Raw genomic sequence first — 21,852 nt, forward strand, 5'->3', positions numbered from 1 at the left:
CTCAAATCGCTGGACGCCGGGCAATTACTGGCATCGTACAATTCTCCACCCATCGCATGAATTTTGTGCAGTGATTGATCTTTTTCACAGCGACTACAGGTCAGCCCACCAACGCCGCTTCGCTTTCGTCTGTTGACAAGTTTGACAGCTGCTGAACAGACAATGGCCGCGTGTCTCCTCCCATGTTTTTACAGGTTTTACAGCTCCTTTCTTCCAACGGCCCATTCACTTGCAGGTTGATCTGAAGAGGCTTACTATTATTTTAGCAGATGGCAGGCTTGAGATAAGCATCAGCCAACAGATCGAGATCTAGTCGAACCACACGATATAAGATAAATTAGAAGGAAGCGCGTGAGACGCGAGAATGCAAGCGAGCAAGATCTCGCCATCGTCACAAACGAGATGAGCAAGTACAGAGATCCTTTAGATCCAGAAGATGGTAGGAACAAGTTGGCATTGCCACAGACGAAACCAAGAGGCAAGACTCCCTTTTCAACATCGAACACATGAATCATGAATTATACGTGGCGCCGCATGAGCATGCTGCACGCGCAAATATGAACGAAAAAGAGAATTTCAGAGCACGTGCGATGGCACTGAGGTAGGTGGCGGCCGCATCACACGAAGCACCACTGAGCAGCAGGGCTCGGATCGGCGTATAAATTCTCTCTGAAATCCCAATTGCACACTGGCGCTGCGCATAAAACTTGTCACGGAGAGCGGCTCCCATCCATCCCCGAATCCACCAGGAAGGCCCCCAGCGCGCGCGCAGGCACCAAAGCCACCAACCATGGCGGCCGCCTCGCTCAAGCTCGCCACCCCCAAACCCCTCGCCCCCGCGCCGCTCCTCCGCGGGCGCGGCGCGGCCCAGGCGCGTCCCCTCCCCGCGCGCCGCGTCCCGCCGCCCGCCCGCGTCGCCGTGCAGCCCCCCGCCGCGCCGCCCGCCCCGCGCATCGGCTCCTTCGACAAGGTGCTGGAGGCGCTGATCGGCGGGACCGACTTCTCGGAGGAGGACGCGGAGGCCACGCTGCGGCTGCTGCTGGAGGAGAAGAACGAGGCGCGCATCGCCGCCTTCCTCGTCCTCCTCAGGGCCAAGGGCGAGACCTACGAAGAGGTCTGTGTGGTTTCTCTGACGGCGCTGCTGTTGCTGATTTCGGTACAGGAATGGGTTGGATCTCTGCGCACGCCCGGCTGACTTTGCTATCGCCTTGTTTCAGATTGTGGGGCTGGCGAAGGCGATGCTGAGCTGCTGCGTCCGGGTCGACGGGCTGGACGACGCCGTAGACATTGTCGGGACTGGCGGCGACGGCGCTGACACCGTCAACATCTCCACCGGTTCCACCATCCTCGCCGCCGGCGCCGGCGCCAAGGTCGCTAAGGTATCGTGTTTTCCGATCTTTTGGGTCATCGAATTCGGGGTGTAGATGCAGGCCGGTGGCGCTGATGCGGTGTTTGTTCGTCGTGCAGCAAGGGAGCAGGTCGAGCTCGTCGGCGTGCGGCAGCGCCGATGTGCTGGAGGCGCTGGGGGTCAACATCGAGCTTGGGCCCGAGGTGCTGCCACTTATATCTTCATCAACTTTTTGCTAGTATCTAGCTCCACCATGGCAACTTGTGTTCCGGGGTGGAGTGGAACACAACTACACGAGTGCTAGGTTTTGTATTGTCCTTTGACTTCTCCATTTCTTAGGGTCCTAGACTCCTAGTACCTATGAACTGGTACATAAGTGACAAGGATAATGAAAAGACAGATAAGTACTTTTCTCTAGAATAGTAGAATGTGCTGTGTGATGTTTTCACGATGATGGATATGTAGATTGGGGCCTTTGGATAGGATTTCGTACCACCTGCTTATTAGTGTAAAAGGAAAAGGAGACACACTTGGAATCTTAGTATACAAACATTGATTTATGTGGATATCGCGCACTGGTAGAATCGTGTGATTCAAGTAGTCACATCCTCAGGCTGATGAATTTCTTTCCACATGCCTCTACATTTACAGTTTGAGCTTCACCTAGTCTTAGGTTCAAATGCAATCTCATTGATTATATTTATTCAGAGATGTCCATGCTGTGGCTTTAGATGTCTGCTCGTTCGATTGTCAGGAGAACTTTCTTGATGTTTTAGTTTTTCAAACTGGCTGCTCATTCCGTTATTTTTCTCCCACTTATGCCCAATTTGACAACACGACTGACATTTATAGGCCCACTGCTCATGTGTAGTTCATACTTCTTTTTTATAACTTTATATCTATTATGTGAAATGTTTCCTGAAAGAAGATTCTGTTAATTGAAAATAAGGTTTTCTACTTCTAAATCTCTAATAACACTTCTGCTTGCTTAACTTTTGAACTATACTAGTTTTACTTACTCTCTAGTCATCAACTACAACATACTCATACATGACTGTCCCTACCATGGATTCTATGATCGAGGGATAGTTTAAATTGATCATGCTCAGTTAATTTGAATCGGCTATGTTCAGATTCACTGTTTGGGTGTTATATGGTTGCATAGTCAATTGCTCCAACCTTGTGATGCTCATTGCTCTTGAGTGCTTGAATTTATTATTATTCTAATATTGTGTTTCCTTATCCCCTATTACTATTCTAATATTGTGCTTGCTGTTCTTGACTTTTCAACCTTCATATACTGTATTTCAATCTTCACGTTTGCTGCCAGGTGGGGGCTAATATTGTTACTCTTTCGGTCTTTCCTGTTGCAAGGGTATTAAACGGTGTGTCAATGAGGTGGGCGTCGCATTCATGATGTCTGCAAATTATCATCCTGCAATGAAAATTGTCAGACCTGTGAGGAAGAATCTGAAAATAAAGACAGTGTTCAATATCCTTGGTCCTTTACTGAATCCAGCAAGGGTGTCTCATGCTGTTATTGGTGTTTACCATGAGAACATAGTAAGTATATATTTGTCTCATCCTTTCTTGTAGCAGTACTATACAAGTTATACAAGCAAGCATGACATATCTGTTACTGTTCCATTTCCAAAGTGATAACTTAATGTTTGCATGTCCCATGATTATCATCATATAAATAAGATCAAATAAAAGTGGCCGGAAGCTTCAGTCAGTCCATTAAACTGAGTCTCTTTCAGATGAATGCTCTTTCTCTTTTCTTTCTTTTTTTGGTTAACTCGAATGCTAGCAAATATTACTGATACTTATTTGGAACACAAATATAACAGCAATTTTCTTCAAAATAGAAGTAATTCACTATTCCATTGACAAGCTCTATATTTTTCCTGTTAATCCATGCAATGCTCGTTGACCTAAAGCGACGTAATCTTTTTACAATAGGTTACCAAGATGGCTAAGGCTGCACAGAAATTTGGAATGAAGAGAGCATTGGTTGTCCATTCAAAGGGTTTGGATGAAATAAGCCCACTAGGTATGCAACTCCTAATGTTTTCACTCTGTTGCTGCCACTGTTTTGCTACAAATGGCTGTGGTTACTCAGTTACCTTTGTATCTTGTTTTTCAACTTGTATATTGTGTTTTTGACAGAAGATTATTTTTAATTGCTGCAGGTCCTGGATATATCCTTGATGTTACTCCAGAAAAGATTGAAAAAATGCCCTTCGATCCATGTAAGAGTGTTTCTTACTTTTCTCTCAAAAGCTATAAAAGTATATTTCAATGGGCGTGCTTTTGTACAGTTTGGGCTGGCCCATTTTAGTGCCTTCTTTTCCATGTTATGATTGCTGAAGTATAGGAGTATATAGTAAGCAAATCAACGAACTAGTGGATGAGGGGAAACAGCGTAACTTTCTTTGATCTAACCTCTTTTCTATATATTACAATCTAGTGGATTTTGGCATTCCTCGCTGCACATTGGAAGATCTGAAAGGAGGTGATCCAGCATTTAACGCAAAAGTTCTTCAAGATGTTCTTGCTGGTCAAAGAGGGTCGATTGCAGATGCCCTTGTAAGTTAGCCTTAGCTATCTCTTTCCAGTTTCTGTGCATTATACTTCCTCAAGAATGGCTGCATGTTTCTTGATGGATTCGGTGTTCTATACCCCACATCTTATTTGACAGCTTAGCCAACGCAAATTTGGTATCTTGATTGTCATTTTATTTTTGTTCAAAACTGTTTGATGACACCCATTGAAGATTAGAAAACTGTTTTAAAATGGTAGAATTGGACTGCGCTTGCGGTGATCCCCAGATGCCCTTAGATTAATTTTTTGTTTTGTTATGCAGGTTCTGAATGCCGCGGCCTCTCTCCTTGTCAGTGGTAAAGTCAAGAATTTACATGACGGTGTTGCACTAGCACAGGAAACACAACGGTCCGGAAAGGCCATTAATACACTTGAGTCTTGGATAAAGATTTCGAACGTAAGTACCTTTTAGCTTCTAATGGGTTTTCTAAGTATCGTGAGCTAAACATTGAGCTTTGAGCATGACCACCTTTCACATACCCTTTGTTACAGAGTTCCAAGTGACTGAGCAATGTTGATTAGCAACAGATGGATTTCTGGAATAAGGCGTGAGGAATGGTGGCAAATAAGGACTCACTAAGTCCATCCGTCATCCGTGTATTATTGGGTTCTTCTTCTCTCTTTTTGTTCATGATCTGTCGTGTTGCAACCTCATGCCCCCCATCTCAGAGAAACCTTGGGATTTTCACATTAGCTTTGTAAAAACTAACATGCATGAATGAGTGAACATTTTTCTGGTGTGGATGCTACTCCCTCTGTCCCGGATGGAGCGCCTCCCCTCCCCGGCCCCCACGGCCCCGCCTCGCCGGAGTCCCGCTCGGGTCCGGCAACCACGACCCCAGTACGTTCCTCCCTCTCCCCGGAGGCCACGCCCTTCTACCCTTCCGGCGGCCGCGGCAAGCATCTGCGCTGGAAGGATGCTACCCCTTCCGATGGTGAGACCTCTCCCCCCTCCTACCGCGACGCGCTCCTGCGCTCGCCTCCACCAGCCAGGCGCGTGACCTTCGCCTCCGAGTTGGCTGCGGGCGGTGCCCCGCCCCTTGGCTCGGTCCTCGACCGCTTGGGCCCCGCGCTGGTCATCCTCGCCGGCGCCAGGAGGAGGCTGGACGCTCTGGCCGCCGCCAGGGAGGGCGCCGCGGCCAGACGCGGTTGCTCCACGGCCTCCCGCTGCGACAGCCTGGTCGGCCCTGTCCCCGTCCCCGCTCCTCCGTTCTCCAGCGGGAGGCCAGCCCTGAGCCTGCTGTCGACGAGGAGGGCTGGACCAAGGCGCGTGGTCCCCGCTCTCGCCGCCGGCGCTGTCAGCGGTTGGGCCAGCGGCAGGAGCCGGCTACCTCGTCGAGGCCGCGGACTCCGCCGGAGTTCGCCGGCCGCTGCCTCAATTGTCTCTCCTACTCTCACCTGGTGGCGACCTGTCGTCTACCGACGCGCTGCTTCAGGTGCCACGGCTTCCGCCATCTTGCGCGCGAGTGCAAGAGGCCGCGCTCTCCCAGGAGCCCTACCGCCTCGGACGGCGGCGGCGGCGGCCGCCGAATCGTCCGGTCTCGCCGCTCCACCCCTCCCACTCCCCGGGGCGCGGCCGCCCGCGGCAGGACGCCCTCGCCGCCGCCTGTGCCACATCCTCACCACCCCGGGAGTGATCGGGGCCAGTTCGGAGTGCCCCCTCGGCCTCCTCTGCAGGACGACGGCGCTGGCCGTGGCGCACGGGACGACCACCACGTTCGTGTGCTGAGTCGCGGCACTCGCCGTGGCCATGCGACTCGCGCCCGCTCCCGGTCTCGGAGCAGGAACGACCGCCGCTCTGGGGGCAGGGCCGTCCGGCGCTCTCTTGACGGGCGAACCCTCCGGGGCTACACTCGCTCTCGCACGCGTGTTTCGTCGCCGGGGGCCGGACCCCATCACCCTGTGGGGGCCTCTACGCACGGCCGCCGGCGTGGTCGGTCCTCGACTCGCTCTGGTCATGATCGTGCTTGGGAGCACCATGGCAAACAGGCGCGTCCTTGCCGCGTGGAACCCCAGGCCCCTATGGAGGTGGACGCGCCAGCGCCATCTTCGTCAGAGCCTCTTCGTCTCTCGGATGAGGACCTCCCCGCCGGCCACCCGGCGCTCCGGCCGGGTCACGAGGTTTGCTTCGTTTCTCGCTGCGACGAGCTGGACGTCGTGGAAGCTCATCTCCGGCTGGCTCTGCTCGCGGTGGCGCCTGACGGGAGCGGCGCCGGTGTCACCGCTGATGCCATGCGCAGCGCCGTCCTCGGCATCAACGGCATTGATGGCCGGGGCATGGCTGTCAGGAAGTTCTCCCCCGAGCAATTCCTCATCGTCTTCGCCACTCAGGCCGATCGCGATTGTGCGTTCCGCGCTGGGTGGATCTCCGTCGCTACCTCCAGGTTCCTCCTCCGGCCCTGGACTCGCCTCGTCCGGGCCGAGGCAGTCTCCTTGCGCTTTCGGGTCTCCGTTGAGATGGAGGGCGTCCCGGCTCATGCAGCGAGTCTGCGCACCGCGCGGAAGATCCTCTCGTCGTCCTGCTGGATCGAGAGGTTGGCCCCCTCATCGGAGGACAAATCCGACCAATCTGTGCTCAAGCTCACAGCTTGGACAGACAACCCCTGTCGGATTCCACGCACCGTCACTCTGCTCATCGCCGAGCACGTGAGGCCGGACACGGAGCTCCAGGTCATCTTCGGCAACCTGCCCCCATCTCTGCGCAGCAAGGAGATGCTCTCCTACCCTGTCCTCATTCACCTTCGGTCCACCGCCGACTTCCGATCACGCATGCCGTCGACGACAAGTCCCTCGCCGCCTCCCGGCGACGGCGACGGCGACGGCCATGACGGTAACCCTGATCGGGGCTACGGCGACTGTTGGCGTGGGCCCGCTCCTCCACGGGTTTCCCTGCCAACCCGGCGTGGTTGACGGTTCCAGTCCTCCTGACGCGGCCACGGCAACGGGGCGGCAGGTGGCCTCCGCACTACCGTCCTCTTCGCCTCTGCCGCCACCACCGCCGTCGTGCGAGCCTCCTCCACTGTCACCGCCTCTGCCGGTGCTGTTGGCTTCACCGCGATCGCCGTCACCGGTGTTGGTCTCCTCGCCGGCGCCGCCGCGAGTTTCCTCCCCACCACCACTGCCGCTAGCTTCGCCGGCCTCGGAGGCCCCCAACACGCCTCCGATGGAATCTCCGCCGATGTCGTGCGCTGACGCGGGCGCTGGGGCCTGCCACGACCCACCTGCCCCTACTGACGGGCAGCTGGCTGGCCAGCCTGCAACAACTTCCTTTCCCTTTCTGGAAAGCGGAAGTGTCGGGGGAATCTCTGACTCGCCCTCGCCTGTGTCCGTGGGTGCTCCACCATCCATCGCCCTACACATCGCCCCGGCGTGCGCGTTGGCGGCGACGATGCCTCCCAGCGGCCAACACGTTGCTTCCCTTGCCTCGGATCCACCGCTACTTTCCCAGGCGAGTTTGAATTCGAAGCTGACTCCTTGTCGGGTTCTGGCGGCTGCCTTGTCTCCACGTTCCGTTAGGTTGTACCGGAGGCGGGCCTACAGCAAGGCGCACCCACGCCCCTGCCGCCGGCTCCTCCTCGACCTTGCTACAGGCCCCACGCGTCTCACCCTCGAGCCGCCTCTACTTGCAACGTGTGGAGCCAACGCCGAGCCGGCCTCTGAGGAGCCAGCTGTGACTAAGCTGGTTATCTGCGAGCTGACGGGCGTGCCTGTCTCTGAGGAGTCGGCCCTTGATGTGGCTGTACCTTCTGCTCCGGCCCATGCTGCGTCCGTGCCCCTGCTTGACAACGGCCCAGTTGCGGTTGAGCACACTACCCCCGACGCAGGCCGCTCGTGCCAACCACCAGCCTCGACACCGGTCCGGCCCACTCCCATCTCTGGCCGCGGCCGTGCCACTCGCAGGCGCTCGACGGCGAATGGCCCGGATCAGGACCTGGCGGCGGCCACGGCTGCTACCGCGAACTTCATCGCCAGTGTTCGCCGCGCCCTTCAGGCTCCGCTCGCCCAATTGCCAGCATCGAGGCGTACTTCTTCGGCTGTGTCTCCTGTGAAATCACAGCGACGCAGCAACCGCATCGCCAACCAACCCTTGAACTCGTCGGTGCGACCGTCCAAGCGTGGCGAGGTTGTGCTCATGCGCAAGCTCGACATCTTGGCCGATGGTGACCCAGTAACCAACGATGCCAAGACGAAACTGGACAAGCTCTTCGACAAGCCGCTGGAGAAGAAGCAGTTGGACGCCATTCGTGATTGTTCCCAGTGGCCCAGGCGCTCTCGGACGAGGAGCTGTCAACTGCAGCCATGCAGATTGACGTTGACGCCGTAGCCGTCTGAGCCGCACCTCAGCCGCGCCACAGGTTGCTTAGTTCCATGGATCAGCAGAACTGCAACCTGCTCGTGTGGAACGTCAGGGGGCTAAATAGCAGTAGCCGTCGTGACGCTCTGCGCGGGGTCGTGAGGGATGCTAACGCGTCCGTTGTGTGCGTCCAAGAGACTAAACTCAGTGTAATTTCCTCTTTCATGATCAATGAGATGCTCAGAGCTGGTTTCTCGAGCTTTTCCTACTTACCGGCCGTGGGCGCTAGTGGCGGCGTTCTGATCGCCTGCCGCAGCCCAGACTTCTCCTTGTATCAGTTGAGCGTGGGGAAATTCTCTGTCTCCGTGTTGCTGACAGCCAATGACAGCACCGAACCTTGGTGTCTCACAGGTGTGTATGGGCCACAGCCGGATGCGGACAAAGTTGAGTTCTTAAATGAGCTCCGTTCGATCCAAACTTCAATCTCTTGTCCTTGGATGATTGCCGGCAATTTCAATCTCATCCTGGACGCGACCGACAAGAACAATTTGAATCTCAACCGTCGGAATATGGGAAGGTTTCATAGATTCGTCGACGAGATGGAGCTCAAGGATGTGCCTCTCCATGGGCGCTACTTCACCTGGAGTAGCGAAAGAGAGAATCCAACCCTTGAGAAGCTGGACCGCGTGCTTGTCACCGTGGACTGGGAGCTGCGGTTTTCCTCTTGTTTCCTGCAGGCTCTTTCCTCTGACATGTCTGATCACTGCCCCCTGCACCTCGCGCTGAACGCAGCTTTCAGTTCCAAGCGCCGGTTCCACTTTGAGAATTTTTGGCTCAAGATACCGGGTTACTTGGACACGGTTGAGCGTGGTTGGCGTTGCCCAGACAACATCACTGATCCTTTTCAGCGCGTGGATCTGCTCCTGAAGAACACAGCCAGGGAACTCCAAAGCTGGAGCCAACGACGCATTGGGCAGATCAAGCTGCAGCTTCTTGTAGCCAAGGAGCTGGTCCTCAGGTTCGATGGCGCGCAGGATCGGCGACAACTCTCCAGCGAGGAACACCAATTAAGGAAAGAGCTGAAGTGCAAGTGCCTCGGGCTAGCCTCCTTGGAGCGGACTATCGCGAGACTGCGCTCCAGAATCACATACCTTCGTGAGGGTGATGCCAACACAAAGCTGTTCCACCTGCAAGCAAGCCACAGAACCAAGAGGAAGTTCATCGCGAAGCTCGAGGATGATTCCGGATTGGCAACCTCACACGATGAGAAGGCTGACATGCTGTTTCGCCATTTTTCCGGGATTTTAGGTGTGGCTCCACAACATTGTGCCACACTAAATCTTCAGGATTTAGGAATCCAGCCGGCCAATCTCAACCACTTAGAGTACCCCTTCTCCGAGGAGGAGGTTTGGCAGACGATCAAGTCTCTACCGGCCGACAAGTCGCGGGGGCCTGATGGGTTCACCGCAGAATTCTACAAATCTGCTTGGCCTATCATCAAGACCGACATACTGGCTGCGTTCGGAGCTTTCTACCTCACCAACAGGACGCAACTGCAGCGGCTGAATGGGGCCCTGATCACTCTTCTGCCAAAGTGCCAAGACCCGAAGCGGCCAAGTGACTACCGGCCAATTAGCTTGATCCACAATTTTGCTAAACTGGCCGCCAAGTGCCTGGCCAACATATTGGCACCTGAGCTAGACAATCTGGTGGGGGTTAACCAGAGTGCTTTCATCAAGAGGCGTTCCATTCATGACAACTTCAAATTTATGGAACAAGCGGCACGATTGCTGCACAGGAAGCGGAAGCCGACCCTTTTGTTGAAGCTTGACATCTCCAAGGCGTTCGACACCATGTCATGGCCATTCCTGCTGCAGGTTCTGCAATGTTTGGGATTTGGCACACGTTGGAGAGACTGGATCGCCTCCCTCGTCTCAACTGCTTCGACAAGAGTCATACTAAATGGCGATCCAGGGAGGCTGATTTGCAATGCGTGGGGTTTGCGGCAAGGCGATCCGCTTTCACCTTTGCTCTTCATTCTCGTGATGGAGATGCTTCAGCGCCTTTTCATGAAAGCAGCGGCACTTGATGTCCTGGTCCCACCAGCAAATCAGGTCATTCAGCACCAATGCTCTCTCTATGCTGATGATGTTGTGCTCTTCATCTCCCCAACTGCACAAGATTTGATCACCACGAGGGACGTTCTGGCCTTGTTTGGAGAAGCATCTGGTCTACACACAAACCTGCAGAAGAGCCTGATCGCTCCCATAGCGTGCAGCGATAGCGACGTTGCACTGGCTGGCAGCCTACTCCCGGCTGGGATATCTAGCTTTCCTATAAGGTATCTCGGTCTCCCTCTCACCATTTGACGGCTGCGCAAATCACACCTGCAGCCCTTAGTGGATCGCGTTGCTGCATACATTCCGACTTGGAAGGCATCACTGATGAACAAAGCAGGGCGGCTAACTTTGGTGAAGGTCACGATGTCCGCTGCTTGTGTGCACACTCTGATCTCACTCAAGGTCCCAGATTGGGTTGTCCAGGAAATCGACAAGAGGAGGCGCGGTTTTCTCTGGGCCGGCAAGGAAAAAGCAACTGGAGGTCAGTGCCTGGTTGCTTGGCCGATTGTCTGTTTGCCGACAGAACTCGGAGGTTTGGGAGTTGTCAACCTCCGGTTTGCTGCCTACGCCCTGCGGCTAAGATGGATTTGGCTCAAACGGACTGATGCTAACAGACCTTGGAAAAACTTGAGCCTTGACTTCGGTAATGATCCTGAGGTAAAAGCAATGTTCAATGCCTCTATTGACATCGAAATTGGAGATGGCTGCCTCACTTTGTTCTGGTCAGATCATTGGCTCGGCCAGAACTCACCCTGTCTAATCGCGCCTGGACTTTGCAACCTCGTCAGACCGAGGTTCAGGAACTCAAGGACAGTGGCGGATGTGCTAAGCGACAAGCGCTGGATTCAGGACATTACAGGGACCCTCACAGCTCAATCACTTTCTGAGTACCTTATCCTCTGGCAAATCGTTGAAGCAGTTGAGCTGAGGGTGGGGGTCGAGGACATCATCAGGTGGAAGTGGACTACAGATGCTGCTTATTCTGCCCGATCAGCTTACCTAGCGTTTTTCTAAGGCACCATCCACTTTGAGGGAGCAAAGCCGATTTGGAAAACTTGGGCGCCACAGAAGGTGAAATTCTTTATGTGGTTGGCAGTCAGACAGCGCATCTGGACCTCGGACAGGAGACGCCATCGTGGGCTGACGAGCGATGCAACGTGCCGGCTGTGCGACCAAGAAGATGAGACGGCTGACCATCTGCTCTGCACCTGCAGCTTTACCCGGCAGGTTTGGCATACCCTGCTCTCGGTTCTTGGGATCCAAAACTCGCCGTCTCCTGCCGGCCTCAACTTTTTGGAGTGGTGGCTCCTCCTGCGGCAAGGGCTGTCGAAAGAACATAAGAAGGGGCTAGACACTGCTGTAATGCTAGTGTCTTGGATAATTTGGAAAGAGCGCAATGCCAGGGTCTTTAATGGCACCCAGCAGAGCTTGAGTCAGCTTGTTCAAGGAATTCTCGAAGAGGGAAGCAATTGGATTCGAGCTGGTGCAAGCAAGCTTGCGGGGGTAGGTTGGCCTCACCAGTTGAGAACGAGTAGCTTTGTTCCTGGCTAGGCTGCTTTTTCATGAGCCTCTCGGTTGTATTGTAATGCCGTATAGTCTTATTTTTGCTGGTTGAGGTGTGCGTGCGCCCCTTATGGCCCGCGTTGTAAAAAAACTCATTTCTTTTCTTCTTAATGCAATGATACGCAGCTCTCCTGCGTATTCTCGAAAAAAAAATCTGGTACTCTGGTTTATGTGTGAGCGGTGCTGTTGTGTAGAGAAATTTCCGTCAAGACGAGATTCTAAGGTTTTGATTAGAAGTGCAGTTCTGCTTGACGGGGGTAGATGAGCATAGGTTAGATGTCGTGATGCTGCATTACATTTGGAAGCGGATTGAACATTTTTTTGAAGGGACGTTTTCTTTGAAGCGGACTGGACATTTTACAATGACATGGGAAGAAATACCCTTTTGTGCATCATCTGTAAGAAGAACGCTCTACTATTTCCTTGTTTGTAGAATATATATCAAGCACAGTGCTCTGTCTGACAAGGTGCACGCCTGCACAGTATTCGTAATTGGATTCCCCAATTTGTTTTCAGTCGAGCGCTTGGCGGCCTGGGGAAGGCCAAGTTTCTGTTCTACACGCACAATCCGAAGTGAACACGGCTATACTGGTGCAAGCTAAAGAAATCGTACCAGTATATCACAGACAAAAGCATATGTACTTTTTCTTAAAAAAAAGCATATGTACAGAGCTGCAAGCCTGCAACAGAAACAAAAAATACTAAGCAGGCATCGGCCCGCTGCTCAGACTTTGGCTGGTGAAGCGGCGGAGTGCTTGGCCGCTTTGAGGATTGCGGCCGACGCGGCGCGCATGGTGGACTCGCCGGGCGGCGCGCCCGGGTCCCGCCGGTTGGACTTGCACCACCGCCGATCCCACAGCAACGACCAGCACTTGACGGTCTCGGCGTCCCGGTCCCTCTCCCTGCACCACCACCACCAACCGCAAGGCACATTCGGTTACGATTAATCATATCACAGCAAACAAATTCCGGAAAGAAAATTCTAAGTTGTACGAAAAACAACCATCACAGCAAACAGCAAAGATAATAATCGAGCCACGGCCACGCACTTGACTGTACGTGGTTACCAAACAAACAGGAGAGTTCCAACATGTGGTTGCGTGGTAACCCTCTGTGCTTTAGCATAATGGGTCGTTTTCACAGGCCGTCTCCGTCAGCCTCCAGTGCCTATCTACTTGATAGGTGCATGATGATACTACTCGAGCATGCTGCCAGTAGCTAGTATTAGCGCATAAGTATAGTACAACTAATGGCTGGGCTGCGATGCAAATTAATTATAGGAATAGGACACTAACTAATGAAGTGTCTGCACAGTGACAGGAATCAGATTGAAGCCTTGGTCGGCAGCACCTCAGCTACGACCATTTGTATGTAGAAGACGACTAAGGCGTGCTTCCCTTGGAAATGTCGTGCCGGCCTTGGATTACTCAGCTGTGGTTTGTGCAAAATTTCAACGCACGGATTTGATGGGACCTATGCTACATGAATATGACTTGCCAGTAGTATATCAAAATTAAATTGCTCAATTTACTTTATGATGAACTTGTCTCTTTTTGAAAAGCCGAATATATGAATTTTTTCTCTCTCTTTATAAAAAGCAAACATATATGAATTTCTCCTTCATGCTATATTTTGGAAACAAATTAACGGATGGATCAAGTTCTATGAGGCTATGGGACTATGCGCTGTGGGGAGATGATTGTTTGTTCTCGGAAGGTTTGGGGATGAGATGATTGATCGATTACGTACCTCTTGTTGCACTCGGAGGCGACGCTGGGGGTCCGGCCGCCGGAGAAGGACGGCGTCCGGCTGGGGCGCGGCGCGGTGAAGCTCCGGGTGAGCGATCGCGGCATGTAGAAGTTGAGAAGGACGCCGTCGCTGCTGCTGCGGAAGCTGCTCCCGGCCACGCCCCCGCTGTCCGTCCGCCGCCGCGCGGGCGCCCGCCGGTCCGGCCTCCCCGCCGGCGGCCTGCCGGACGCCGATCGCGCGACCAGGTCCGGCTGCTCATCCCTCCCCTCGGACGGCGGCGCGGCGGCTTCTACTTCGCCCCCGGCCTTCTCGACGAGGTCGGTGAGCGAGAGCTCGTACTCGGACTCGGGGAGGTCGTGCAGCATCCCCAGCATCTCCTCCCGCCGCCTCGCGATCTCCTGCGCCCTCGCCGACACCGTGTCCATCGGCCCCGGGATCATCCCCGGCACCCACAGCCTCGCCGCCGACGCCCGCTCCGAGCTGGCCTGGAGCATGGCTGCTGCCTCCTGCTCCTGCTCCTAGTGATCGAGCGGGCCGCGTGGAGCTGTGCCTGTGCGTTTGGGGGGATCTGCCGCTGGAGTCGTGGCTCTGCCGCGATATAACAAGGGCTCGAGTGGTGGCGGTGGTGGTGGCGGATGCGCGGCGCGACGACCCGGCGACTTGGACGGGCGGGTGTAACCCTCGGGACACGGCAGGCAGAGCAGGCGCACCCGTCCAGTCCAGAGCCCAGATTTTTGACGAGACCTTTTCGTGGTGTGGCGCTGTTCCAATCTAGAACTATAGATGTTTTGCAATCTAGAATTAGGCCGTGTTTAGATGTTTTGCAAAAAAAAATTTGCGATAGAATCTTGTTAATTTGAAGTACTAAATAAAGTTTATTTACAAAACTTTTGTACAGATGGGTTGTAAATCGCGAGACGAATCTAATGATGATGTGTTGTAAATCGCGAGACGAATATAATGATGCTAATTAATCCATGATTAATTAATAGTTAGCAGATGGGTACTGTAGCATCACTGTTGCAAATCATGGATTAAGTAGGCTTATTAGATTCGTCTCGCGATTTACAGCCCATCCATGCAAAAAGTTTTGTAAATAGACTTTATTTAGTACTCAATGCATGTGTCGAAATATTCGATGTGATGTTTTTTTTACGTTTACGAGATTTATGGAGTGGGAACTAAACAGCCTTAGAACACAACTAGAAGGCGAGCGTGCGACGGTGTTAGAGCATCCGCGCATGCCTTCGGTCGCAAGCACACAACTAGTCTAGAAGATTGGGTGACTGACTGGGTGACTGACTGATGCGGATAGGCTGGCCAGTCCGGCGAGCGCCTGGCCGGCCCTCGGCAACGCGGATCCGCCGCGGTTGCAGTCAGCCAGTGAGCAGAGCTGCACCCACCCCATTGAACCAAGGACTTCCACGGCACGGTGGTAGTACAACACAACCAACAGTGGTCAATACAAGTCTGTTACTCTGTTTGATCGTCCTGGTTTTCCATCATCACATCACAGGTAGTTGAGAAACGAGAGTACTCTATCCTGTTTGTGATGAGTGAATTGTCAACTGTGCGGTGTGATCGTGCGCTTGGTCTTTGGATTGCAGGTACACGGGCATCGAGTGTCGACGGAGAGTTGCCGCGGAGGACCTCGGGCCGGGCGGCAGCTGTGGCGTCCACTCCTGAATCGAGGGCACAAGCGGCGACTGAAGGCGGGTTTTTTGGTTTGCGCCACAAAACCAAGGAGGCGGACGACGGTTGAAGACGCCAAGTCGTGGAGACACGGGCGTCGGTCTCGGGACTGACGGAGGCGACGGGCGTCGACGGCGTCTAGGGCCTCGCTGCGGGCGAGGAGGTGACGGACGTCGGGCGGCGTCTAGGGCCGTCAGAAGGCCGAGGCGGGAACGGCGTCTAGGGCCACGGCGTGGAGGCGAGAATCTTCCCGCGCGTGAGGTTTTGGCAGTTTTCTCAAAACCGGCCACCTACCCGGGTCTCGCGGACCCTCCAAAACCGCGGACCGGAACTTTGTCGACGTGGCGGTATCACAGGAAAGACTTCAAGTCGAAGAAAGAAGCTCCGCCGTCGATCGAGTCTGTGCAGCGGGTTGCTGCAGACCCGACCGGTCTGACCGGTCCCCTGGACCGGTCTGGCCGCAGCAGCCGGGTATAAAAGCCCCCCCTTCTCCAGGTGGAGGTTTTTGAGTCTCTTGAGTCCTTTTCGGTTTTTCCTTCCCCCTTCCCCCTGCTCAGGTTAGGGCCAAGGTCTCCAACGCAAAGAGAGTTTAGATTATAGCTTTTCTCTCCAATCTAGAGGTGGATGATGGGCGGATGGCTCTAGCCTTTGTATAGGTGAATTCCTCTATGTTTAATGAATGAAATTTGTTTGAGATTCACTTGTGTGTGCTGAGCATCTCGTCCTCCCTTTTTCTCTTGCGTTTTGGGTTCAATTCTCCTCTTTTGGTGTGTTTCTTGTTTGGAGGAGAACAACCCTTGATTTCGTGGTTTGATGAACTCTTTGGAACGGTTCCTATGCATATAGCCTAGTGCCAAACTCCTTGGAATCATGGGTTCTCACGAATTGGCGATTTTGTGTTCTTTAGAAAACCCCAATCCTCTTTGATCTTTCCTCGATTTCTCTCGATCCGTGAATCTTTTGGGTGAGATCTTTTGGGGATATGTTCACGGGGTAGTTACGAAGCTTTCCTCCAAGTTTGGTTGGATTTGGACTTCGTTTGCTCGAGATTCGTGGTTTGAAGATTTGTTTGCGGGTTTTCTAGACGACACCGGTCAGACCGGTGGGCTAGACCGGTCAGACCGGTCAGTCTGGTTTTGAATTGCTCGACCGGTCAGACCGGTCTGTGTGTGATGCACTGCGGTTTGAGAAGTTTCTCTCGCTTTTGCTTCCGTGCTGCGACCTGGGTCTTTTGCTTTAAGATAACTTTTCTATAGCTATTCTCGCTGACCTAGGTTCGAGGGCTTGCGGTGATTTTGGGACATAGGCCGATGTTTCAAATTTCGAAGAAATTTTGATCGGCTCAAATTCACCTCCCCTCTGGTCGCCGGCTTCGGTCCCTCAATTGGTATCAGAGCTTGGTTGAGGTTTTCAATACCTTAACCGGTTCGAAAACCACTTGGCGACCATAACGAGTCTTGGGAAGATCCCGGTGTTTTCCGGCGAGGACTAAGCCTACTGGAAGGTTTACATGAGAGCCTTCTTGCAGAGCATGGGAGCCGAGATCTGGGATATTACCAAGAACCAGGCTTACGTGGTGCTTGCCGCTCCGGTCACTCCTCTCCAAGTGACTGAGCACGAAGCTAACGCCAAGGCTGTCAATGCCTTGTTTGCTGGCGTTTCTCGTGCGGAGTTCTCACGCGTCCAGGGTTTTCAGGAAGCCAACAAGATTTGGACGTGTCTTGAGAACTACCACGAGGGCACACCTCAGGTGAAGGCCAGACTGTTCGAGACTCACCGGCGTGAATACGAGAACTTCACATAGGTGCTGGGTGAGAGCATTGACTTGATGTTCAGTCGTTTTCAGTCGATTGTGAACAAAGTCAATGCGAACAGATTTGTTGATGCCCTTGAGTACACAGAGCACGAGAAGGCTCTCAAGTTGCTCTACGCACTTGACCGCTCTGTGTGGGATCTCAAGGTGAACATCATCATTGAGTCTGCTGGCTATGAGACTCTGACGGTGAACGAGTTTTTCAGCAAGCTCAAGGCCACAGAGGTGGATAACCAGACACGAGCCAAGCCCAATGGTGCCCCTCCTTCCAAGAGCGTTGCTCTTGTGACTGGCCCCGGTGGATCGAGCTCTAACGCTAACTCTGCTCTTGGCTTTTCTCTTGCCTCTTTGCCTTCTGTTACAGATGAGCAGCTGGAGACGCTGTGCGACGACGACTTGTGCCTCCTCATCAGCAAGTTCTAGCGCGTCTACCACAACAGGCAGAGGAAGAAGAACCCGGGTGCTACAACTGCGGCGATTTGAACCACTTCATCGCCGATTGCCCCAAGAAGTCCGGCGGTGGCCAGAACAACCACTTCGACTACTACCGCCACCGCGACCGCGACGAGGGAGGCTACAACAAGGAGCGTCGGCACCACAAGCACCGCAGTCGTGACTTGGGAGGACGCTTCGACAAGGAGTCGCTCAAGAAGCGCTTCTAGTACAAGGCCAAGAAGCGGGAGAAGGCCTTCTTGGCGCACCTCAGCGACCTCGACAAGAGCTCTGACACCGACCGCTCTTCTTCACCGACCTCCGACAACGACGACAAGAAGAAGAAGAAGCGGGACAAGGAAGCCACCGGCTTCATCGGCCTTTGCTTGGCGGCCGGTCGGCGCAAGAGCTTTTGCACCATGGCTGGTGAAGCCGATGGTGCTCGTGCGTCTTCGGGTGGACATGCTACACCGACGCACGCCGACTCTTCTCCTGGATCCGAGAGTGATTCAGAGGTAAACTCCACGATTGACCTGCTAGATACAGAGGTTAGGGAGTTGTACGCCGCTCTCGACAACCAAAAAAGGCTGCTTAAGGAAGCAGCTAGAGAGCGTAGAAAGCTTAGGGCTGAGCTAGCTTGTGCTAGGGAGAAATCTAGTGAGGATGAGTGCGCTGGCTGCATATCTCACATGAACGATCTTGTTGCTCTCCGTGCCAAACATGATAAGAACGTCGCGAACTTAGATGTTGCTAAGACTTCGCTTGCTGACGTGTCTCATGAGCTCGCTAAGGCCAAGCATGAACTAGAACTGGTTAAGGACGCTCCTATTGTTAGCGATGTGCTTGAATGTGATGAGTGTCCTATCTTTAAGTCCGATCTAGCTTCGTTGCAGTCCAAGTTTGCTACTGTTGTGTGCGAGCTAGAGGAGATGAAGTCTAGGCCAGTTTTGCTTGGTGCTTGTAAATTTTGTCCCACGCTAAGGTCGGAGCTAGATGAGAAGAACGCTTTGATCAAGTCTTTTGGGAAGACTAAGGTCGTAGAGTCTAGCCCACCTATTGATTGCTCTGTGTGCCCTGATTTGATTGCTGATCTGGATAGTCTTGCGGTAGAGAAAGCCAACTTGGAGAATGAGAATACCTATCTTAGGGCGATTTTGAGTTGAGTTTCTAGCAGTGATTCGCAGTTGGGCATGATGATTAAGCAGTTCAAGCGTGGTGATGAGTTTGGAGTCGGTTACACATACACGAAGTCAGATTTTGACAGGTTGTACGGTAAGATTGGCAAGGCTGCTGGAAACACTGCTAGCACGAACACGCAGCTTTCGCTTGTTGACCCTGTGGATGGTGTGCTGAAAGAACCACAAAAAGCACCTCCACAGAAGCAGGTTTGGGTACCAAAGCCCAATGAGCTGAGGAATACCCTCGACACGCTCCCTGCTGTTCTGGCACTGATTTTTTGTTAGTTCAGATATACGTGGATTATATTATCTTTGGTGGCTCTTCTCATGCTCTTGTCTCCAAGTTTTCTGAGCAGATGTCCAGGGAGTTCGAGATGAGCATGATGGGTGAGCTGCAGTTCTTCCTCGGGCTGCAGATCAAGCAAACTCCTCAGGGCACGTTCGTCCATCAAGCCAAGTACACCAGGGACTTGCTGCGAAAGTTCGACATGAGTGACTTGTCACCTCAGCCGACTCCGATCAGCACTTCAACGGCGCTTGATGAGGACTTGGACGGCGAGGCGGTGGACCAGAAGGAGTACAGGAGCATGATCGGCTCTCTCCTGTACCTGACGGCGACGCGGCCGGACATTCAGTTCGGCGTCGACCTTTGTGCGCAGTACCAGGCTTCTCCGCGCACCTCCCACAGGCAGGTGGTGAAACGCATCTTCAGGTATCTGAAATTCACCCCTGAATTTGGTCTTTGGTATTCTGCAGATTCTTCTCTGGTTTTGGTGGGCTTTTCTGATGCCGATTTCGGTGGGTGTCGATTGGATCGCAAGTCGACATCCGGCACTTGTCAATTTCTCGGTACATCTTTGGTGTCTTGGTCCTCTTGCAAGCAGGCTAGCGTAGCGCTTTCTTCCACAGAAGCTGAGCACGTTGCCACTGCTAGCTGCTGCTCCCAGATCCTTTGGATGAAACAAACCTTGCAGGATTATGAATTGAGTTTTGGTAGGGTTCACATCTTTGTAGACAACATGTCAGCCATTAGCATTGCAAAGAACCCTGTCCTACACTCTAGAACCAAACACATAGATATCCGGTTCCATTTCCTGAGAGATAACTATGAGAGAGGCCACATAGACTTGGTCCATGTCCCTTCAGAGAGGCAAACCGCAGATATTCTCACCAAACCGCTTGAGCAGGACACCTTTGCTCGCTTGCGAGGGGAGCTTGGGGTTTGTTACCCTTTTTGATCGCTGACTTTTCTTTGGTTAGCTTTGTAGGTTTTATTTGCTTCTCTTTGTTTTCTAGGTTTGGTAGTTGCATTGTGCATATACATTGTACATGTTTGCATTTTGCATTGTCTCACTTGCACTAGCATTCTTGTATATATTGCTATGATCTTCTAGTGCCTGCTAGTGTGAGTTGATAAACTTGATCATGTATAGCTTGCTCCATTGTGTATATGACATCATCTGAGTTAAGCTATTTTGTTTTGAAAATCTGAAAACATGATCACCCTGTCTTGGTTACTAGCATGTTAGGGTGTGTTGATATGCTTTGCTATCTTATTCATGCTAGTGTGGCCTTTCGTTCAGCAATTCATACTTGAAATGATCTAAATTTGATAAAATTGCTTGAACTGCACTGGAAATGGTTTGAAAAGATCCAAGTGGGATTGCTTGTCGCACTGATCGAGTTTTCGGGACGGCTCACTTTGCACTTGTGAGAACCCGGGCAAGGCTGTGCATGATTGAAACGAGTGTCTTAAGCTTCTGATTGTCTTTGGCATATGCTTGGCCTCGTTGCTAAGTAAAGCATGACAAGCTTCCAACCCCTGGCATTAAAAATTGCTTGATATAAATTTGATCGAAAAAATAAATGTTTTGCAATTTGTTTTGGCTAGTTTGGCTCACCTGTATGAGTATGATTATCACTGCTTTCCATTTCCTACTTGTTAGTGCTAGATCATGGGTGATGCGTTTATTTCTCCTAAACTGACTTGCCTAGCTCTAGACTGATTTGATATACCCTGTTGAGCTAGATGCAGGTCTTGTTTATGGATGCACACGTGCTTGTGACTTGATGTTGCTCATATCATTGTATCCCTGAATGCTTTCACTTACACCTCATGCATTGCATTCATTGCATAGCATCTGTTCAGGGGGAGTTTCAGCTTCAGGGGGGAGCTTTAGGTCTTTTTAGACTTGATGTGTGCATGTGCCAACAAGGGGGAGAATTTTTGAGAGAAGTGATCGAACAAGGGGGAGACTTGTTTGATTTTTGAAAAACTTGTTGTGCACAGGGCTCTGAGAGTGCATTATTTTGGGAGAGTTGCACTTGTGAGAGGGAAAAGCTTTGCTTGGGGAGTTTCTACTTTGTTTTTGGCTCCTGGTTTTCCTCGCTTTCCTTCCACTTCCAGCATGACTGCGTCGAGCATGTTTTGGCTTTTGATCGATTGCATCAAGCTGTTGCCCTTGTCTTAGGGGATCGATCTGTGCTTGAGTAAGTGACTGGTTTTGCCTTTCTGAGCTTTGTGTCACTTGCTTGAGTTCTTCCCTTTCTGCTTCTTTTTATCACTTCTCTGTTTTCAGGTGGTGTGTTGACAATGCACTCATCAAGGGGGAGATTGAGGAACGAGAGTACTCTATCCTGCCTGTGATGAGTGAATTGTCAACCGTGCGGTGTGATCGTGCGCTTGGTCTTTGGATTGCAGGTACACGGGCGTCGAATGTCGACGGAAAGTTGCCGCAGAGGAGCTCGGGCCGGGCGGCAGCTGTGGCGTCCACTCCTGTATCGAGGGCACAAGCGGCGACTGAAGGCGGGTTTCTTGGTTTGCGCCACAAAACCAAGGAGGCGGACGGCGGTTGAATACGCCAAGTCGTGGAGACACGGGCGTCGGTCTCGGGACTGACGGAGGCGACGGGCGTCGACGGCGTCTAGGGCCTCGCTGCGGGCGAGGAGGTGACGGGCGTCGGGCGGCGTCTAGGGCCATCAGAAGGCCGAGGCGGGAACGGCGTCTAGGGCCACGACGTGGAGACGTGAAGAAAGAAGCTCCGCCGTCGATCGAGTCT

At 52.8% G+C, this 21,852-nt stretch overlaps 2 protein-coding genes across 2 annotated transcripts; one reads left to right on the forward strand and one right to left on the reverse strand.

Moving 5' to 3' along the window:
- Window positions 1-695: 695 nt before the first annotated feature.
- On the forward strand, window positions 696-4,701 carry LOC120647474 (anthranilate phosphoribosyltransferase, chloroplastic-like). Its single transcript, XM_039924281.1, has 9 exons — window positions 696-1,114; window positions 1,218-1,379; window positions 1,468-1,551; window positions 2,723-2,911; window positions 3,311-3,401; window positions 3,541-3,600; window positions 3,819-3,937; window positions 4,215-4,349; window positions 4,445-4,701. The coding sequence occupies exons 1-9, from the start codon at window positions 791-793 to the stop codon at window positions 4,454-4,456; spliced, it is 1,176 nt and encodes a 391-aa protein (XP_039780215.1). The 5' UTR covers window positions 696-790; the 3' UTR covers window positions 4,457-4,701.
- A 7,720-nt stretch (window positions 4,702-12,421) lies between these two features.
- On the reverse strand, window positions 12,422-14,384 carry LOC120647476. The gene is made up of 2 exons (XM_039924284.1): window positions 13,679-14,384; window positions 12,422-12,831 (listed from the first exon to the last, which is right to left on the reverse strand). The coding sequence occupies exons 1-2, from the start codon at window positions 14,170-14,172 to the stop codon at window positions 12,654-12,656; spliced, it is 672 nt and encodes a 223-aa protein (XP_039780218.1). The 5' UTR covers window positions 14,173-14,384; the 3' UTR covers window positions 12,422-12,653.
- Between the last annotated feature and the right edge of the window lie 7,468 nt (window positions 14,385-21,852).

Source organism: Panicum virgatum, chromosome 9K (assembly GCF_016808335.1).
Source record: "Panicum virgatum strain AP13 chromosome 9K, P.virgatum_v5, whole genome shotgun sequence".
Classification (NCBI taxonomy): domain Eukaryota; kingdom Viridiplantae; phylum Streptophyta; class Magnoliopsida; order Poales; family Poaceae; genus Panicum; species Panicum virgatum.